This window comes from Rhamphochromis longiceps, linkage group LG3 (genome assembly GCF_057381845.1).
Source record: "Rhamphochromis longiceps isolate RC_006_pf linkage group LG3, R_longiceps_female_GT1.1, whole genome shotgun sequence".
Classification (NCBI taxonomy): Eukaryota; Metazoa; Chordata; class Actinopteri; order Cichliformes; family Cichlidae; genus Rhamphochromis; species Rhamphochromis longiceps.
In genome coordinates, this window is record NC_140559.1 from 21584653 (window position 1) to 21590783 (window position 6131).

At 39.2% G+C, this 6131-nt stretch overlaps 1 protein-coding gene across 1 annotated transcript; it reads right to left on the bottom strand.

The window, feature by feature from the left end:
- Positions 1-3124: 3124 nt before the first annotated feature.
- Positions 3125-6131, bottom strand: LOC146673405 (uncharacterized). Its single transcript, XM_085400948.1, has 7 exons — positions 6068-6131; positions 4884-4976; positions 4678-4786; positions 4277-4365; positions 3988-4160; positions 3648-3824; positions 3125-3266 (listed from the first exon to the last, which is right to left on the bottom strand). The coding sequence occupies exons 1-7, from the start codon at positions 6129-6131 to the stop codon at positions 3258-3260; spliced, it is 714 nt and encodes a 237-aa protein (XP_085257074.1). The 3' UTR covers positions 3125-3257.

The following is a 6131-nucleotide window of genomic DNA, read 5'->3' on the forward strand; positions in this document are numbered from 1 at the left end:
TGAGGAAAAACCTCCAATCATCAACGGGACCTAAAACCACATCAACGTAGCCACACTGGAGACAAAATGAAGTACTGCAAAGAATGTGGGAGAGGCTTCCACACACAAGTACATTAAAAATACAAAAACTCTTCCACAGTGGGGTCAAAAAGCACATCTGTGACCAGTGTGGGTCATCCTTCACCACTGGACATGACCTCAATGAAAAAGCATAAGCGAATCCACACAGGAGAGACACCATACAAGTGCAGACACTGTGACAAAAGCTTCTCACAATCAGGTCATCGTAACAAACATGAACGTACACACATGGAAGTGAACTTCAGCTGTGACCAGTGTGACAAGAGCTTCAGGAATCTCAGTTCATACTCCGAACACAAACGATTTCACACTGTAAATAAACTGTTTCACTGTTACCAATGTGCAAAAACCTTCACTTCATTATCTGCTCTGTGCAAACATCAGCCTGATCATGCAGGACTGAAATCACTGGATCACAATGAATCTGAAGAGAGAGAAAGATCCTCTTCTGGTTTCAGGGTCAGACTTAAAAACCTTGAGATCAGGCTCCACAGAGTTCAGATGGAATCTCCTGTAAAGAGTGTCAGCTGATGTCACACTTGGATCTGATGAGGTAGCTCTGATTTCTGGACCTGCAGTGAATAATCCTGAATGTTACATTTAGGAAGCTTCATGTATAGATATGTATATCAAGTTTGTTTTTTCCTTTGAGGGATTTTAATTCTCTAAAATGTTATCCCTGTTACATTTTAACCTTTGTTCCCTTAGGACACAGTAGTGTTTAGTAGTTGTACTTGTTACTGTATTATTAAAGTTATAGGAATGTCTTTTTTACCAAACAGACTTTGTATCAAAATTGCAGATATGGATATATATTTCAATTTCTTTCATTTGAACTTTCTTAGTGTTTCCAAAATTACCTTCTTTTTTTTAAATGCATTCATTTAATGTGTGTACCTCAGTTAAATTTAAATTCTTCATTCATATTTAAACTTTTGCTGTTTCTTCTCTTGAACCTTTTCTCCCAAAATTGCAAATATTTTCACAGCAGTTGCTCTTAAATCTTCCAAAATGAACTAAATCTGTCCACCAGCTTTGAAACAACACCTGCTGTGACTTTATGTCCAGAAAAAAGAAACTCAAGCTAAACTGGTTTTGGGCTGTACTTCCATGTAATACCAGTTTGTACCAGAAGATGGAGCAGTGAGTCAGAGTAACCTTTATTCAATTAGGCAAAGACCACATTCGTATTCACAGTGGCAGCAAAGAACTGTTACAAGATCAAAAATTCAAATTCTATTAAACCTCTATTTTTGGCTCCTCCTTTCACTTTAGTGTGTTTACTGTGTTCTTGAAGTCCACATGTTTTTTTTTTTTATGAATTCATTTTGATCCACATGTTCTGCAGCCTTTTTCTTGTTGATTTGAAGTTTGTATTATGAAATCGTGATTTGTTTTGATCCTATATTTGATGAACTTTGAAAAATAAAGAAATGGTCTCACAACAAGTAGTTTGAGCCCTGATTTCAGATTCAAAGTAATTTAACTGTTTTCAGTGGTACATGTGGAGGTTTATCACAGGAGGAGACTTGGCTGTTCTCCACTAACATTGAACAGGGTTCCTGCAGCTCATTAAAAACTCTGAAATGATCTTCAAGGACAAAGATGTTTGATTTTTCTTAAAAACAAGATGTGGGCATGAAGTTTTCACAGAGTGTGTTTAAGATGCATTGTAATGAACATCTCACACAAGGCAGATGTTCCTGCATTGCAACAGCGGTTTGCAGATGTGTTCTTCCCCCTGCCCAGCTGCATGACTCTCATGGAGCACCACTTTGAAACGCAGCCTGGCGTGAAAGTGCGTTCATGGCCCTAGATGTTGCCTGAGCACAAGAGACAAATTGTGCAAAAGGAATTGGCTGAAATGGTGAAAATGCTGTTATCATAGGATGAAATGAGGATTTGTTCCTCAGTGTTTGGTCTCCTATGCTTACCTTTTCTCCAGATGATTTGTCGCAGCTGTTGAGAGGGGCCGGTCGTCTTTAAGGTGCTTCCAGGTAATTAAGAAGTGAGTGCAGGGATTTAGAATAGAATAGAATAGAATGCCTTTCTTGTCACTATACAGTTGTACAATGAGATACAGAGCATCTCCTACTCAGTGTAAACATGCTTGGGGGGGTACAGTTCTGCAGCGCTATGTACATATGGACAGTATTAACATAGGGGAAAAAAAAAAATATATATTGAACTAGTAGCTCAGTGTTCCAACATTCGAAAGAAGGGACTGCTCTCACAGCTAGAGATTGACGAGGTACAACACAAATGCTACGGCAAGGAGGAGTCAGGACGCCAGGTCAGGGGGGAGATATCATCACCCCCACCCGAGATTGGGTACATAGCCCCAAGTGCGATAGGAGAAGGATCGTTGAGTGCGAGAGGAACTGACCTGAAAAATAGGATCATGGCCAAGCTTGAAACCTGGATGCCCCGTAGCCGGTTACCAAGATTACGTGAAGTACCCTCAGAAGGTCTACTAGATGATGTTAATGCAGCACTACGGACGATACCTACAACCACGATTACCGACACTAACAAGCTGATATCCCAGATAGCAAGAAAACATTGAAACAATGTTGAGTCAATATCAGGCTGTGTCATTGAATCAACGTTGAAGTGTGACGTTGACCTAACGTCACTCTTGCACCCTTTTTTAACGTTGAAACAACGTCAGGTTTTGATGTTGAATCAATGTTGAAACCTGACATTGATTCAATGTTATATTTTCTAATACTGTTGACATTGAAACAATGTCAGATTCTGATATTGAAACACTGTTGAGCTATGGTGCTGATTTTCCACCTCTTTCACACAGTTGCTTTTTATTAAAACAACAGTTAAATCATGACTGGAAATCTACCTTTCTTTATAGGTATTTTAACCAATACTAAACTACTGCAATATCCTAAAATAAGAAAGCATTGCATGTGATGTAACAGAGAAAAAAAAATAAACAAAAAAAGGTCAATAGGCATGTTTCGTTTGCTAAATACTTTATTAAAAGACAGTTTCCTATTTACGTTTATATGTTTCACAGAAGTTTGTAATTTTTTACTCCGGGATGGGGATGCATGATGTGCGTCCTGCACCACCCAAACGATCTGGGGCGTATCGGAGCCATTTCTGCACTGCTTGCGCAAAGACAAACTCAGACATAGAGTTTGCCCCTAACTGCTGCGTCAGGCCATCTAGGACAAAAATACACACACACACACACACACACAAAATAAGTGAATTAGAGCACATGAATAAGCTCTTGTTAACTGTCTTCAGCGGGGAGAAAGTATGTAAACTCCTAGGCTGATAAACATGAAAGTCACCAGGCGTAAATCTGCAAACTGCCGCATTTGATTCCCAAAGAGCTATGAGCGGAAAAAGTGATAAGTCTTAGCATGGTGTGCCGTGTATCCTTTAAAATAAAATAAACATGGGGTCCTCGGGCTGTACAAACTACAACCCGTGGACTAAACAAGCCAAAGACCAAAGACTCCATCTCCAGATTAACCGGACATGAAAGTTTTGTTATTAAGAAAGACAAAGTAATATACCATAAAAATGGTAAAACTTACCAAATATGCATCTGCACAGCGCTGTATCTTTAAATGCCCTTTTTTGCTTTGTCTGGTCCTTGGTTTTTCCCCTGCCCAGTTTAGTACCGAGGCCAGCTCGTTTGTAATGGCATAAGCCATTACACGGCGGACTCGCACCTCCAGTGTGGTCCCTCCAATCAAGGCAAAGCGTCTCACCTATAGACACATTTTAAGAGATGGAATTAGCGTGTCTCATGTCTTAAATGTGTATGCAAGTGCTTGTGTGTTTAATCAACAAGCAGTTGTTATGTATTTAAATCACATCTGACAGCTATTACACTTTATAGTTACAAAGTGTACATAACCTTTATATACTTACCATTGCCTTATTTGCCTCTTGTGATTGAAGAGCTGCCTCTGCATTGTTTAGCTCCTCAATGTTGTGCAAGGGCAAATCCAGAGGCAGTACCCCAGCATCTACCGATTCATTGCAGCCGGTATTGCGGATGGCTCTGACCTCCTCACGGAGTTCGTTAACAGCTCTCGTCAGGTCTGACAGAAAAAGATAATTTTTTTTTTTTAAGTATTTAAGAATACAGACAACTTATCAAAAGTTTCCTTGTGTCACACACAGATATGTACAAAGACACTAGACAGTATTTTATTACCTGGTATTTTCACTCGAGGGGCCTGGGGAAACCATTTCTTTGTGGGCTGCTCATCCTCTGAGTCACTATATGTGTACAGGGGATTTGGTCTAAAGAAAAAAAAGTTGAAAACGGTCATAAGTAATTACAAATGTGCTTTTGGAATATTTTTTCCTAAAGTTACAGTTTGATTTATAACAACACAAACAGGAAACGGAGATGTGCAAGAAGGTACAGTATACAAGGAATTTTTGAAGTGCACAAGTGTACACGGCTTTGCATTTATAAAAAGTTTACAAGCTTCCACTTTTTGGACTATATTATGTGGTGATATTGCAGTATGCAAGCTCCACATGTATAAAAGACAAGATCATAAATTCTTAGCAATCAAAGATATGTTTGTGAAATAAAAACAGTTTTACTTGTGCTTTCTTTTATGACTGGTCTGAGTTTCAGCTTCGGACTGAAGGTCAGACGTATCACAGTGTTCACTTAGATATTTCTGAAGACTGCGTTCTGCTTCGTGAAAATCTGGAAGTACAAACACAATGTATGGCCAGACATAAATTAGGACACGAAAAACTTGTTATTGTTACATGTATACAACACCAATCCAGATGATACCCACCATGGCTTATTAGAAGTCGGACTGGTGCATAGGTGAGCCATGTTGCACCAGGATGAACTCTCCTCTTTACTGCGTCGTGGATCCTGAATGTGTCTCACGGAGGATATGGAGGCCATGACAATTTCTCCCCATTTATCCTTGATCTAGGGACTATTTCTGTACCACCAGTGCTAAACTGCACAATGCACCAGTCTTTCATTTTTATCTTTTTTTTAATTTGGAGTCCTTTTTTGCCCTGTCTAGGATAAACAGGAAACAGATAATTACAATATATTTCATAGTCACTACAAAACTTGATCTATTGATTGAACTAAATAATAAATAATAGCTTAAAATGTATATAGGCAACAATTACAAGCAAACCCGTATATGTAAGCATTTAAACACTGAAGATAATAAAATTAACAGTATTTTGTATAAGTCTGCCATTGTAGGAATTCATAGCACCGAGACAAAAACGTGGCGCACAGTGTGGCGTCAAAATAGGCGCACACCTTTGACGCTGCGTTTTCTCCGTCTTCCTCGTCCACACGTAAATGCTAAACGCAGTTTACGTGTGGACAAAAGGTGCAAACGCAAGTTAGGTGAGCGTGCAGCGTAAAGTTTGAATTGAGTGCGAATCGAAGCGGGTGCTCACCAATCATTAAAATTAACAAAGTCATTGAACACATTTATACAGTTACCTTTACGCTTATCAATCATATATCACAGATTTACAATTTTTTGTAGTACTATGCTGAAAAGCAACTACAGAGCGAAAGTCTGGGTCAAGCGCCGAGGCGACGGCAAGAACAAAGGAACCCTCGAAGCGTTAAAGCTAGCTTTGTAAGGGAAGATAACGGAAAAGTATGAAACGAAAATGTTTTCTTTGTTGATAGACTTTGTTTGCAGTGCAATTTATTTGTTGCCGGATTGTAAGATGAAAGTAGACACAATTTCGGGCTCCCACATTTTATCCGAAACTTTACATTAACAAGTTTTTTTGTTTTGTTTTTTTTTACTGTTATTCAAATGCAACCGTGGAAATAATGAATAGAACAAAAGTCATTAATTCTTACCTTATACTAATCGTGCTGCAGGCCAGTGCAGTGCATGAACTGATGCCTTCTCCGGTCAATTCCGCTGAGAGTAAATCTAATGTCCCGCTCTACTGTACAAGACAATGGTTACCTGGAGGGATGTACCAATGTGATAGGGGTGCTGCGGAATAGTCCAAGTGGTAGCAGCTTTAATTTCCCGCTCAACCAT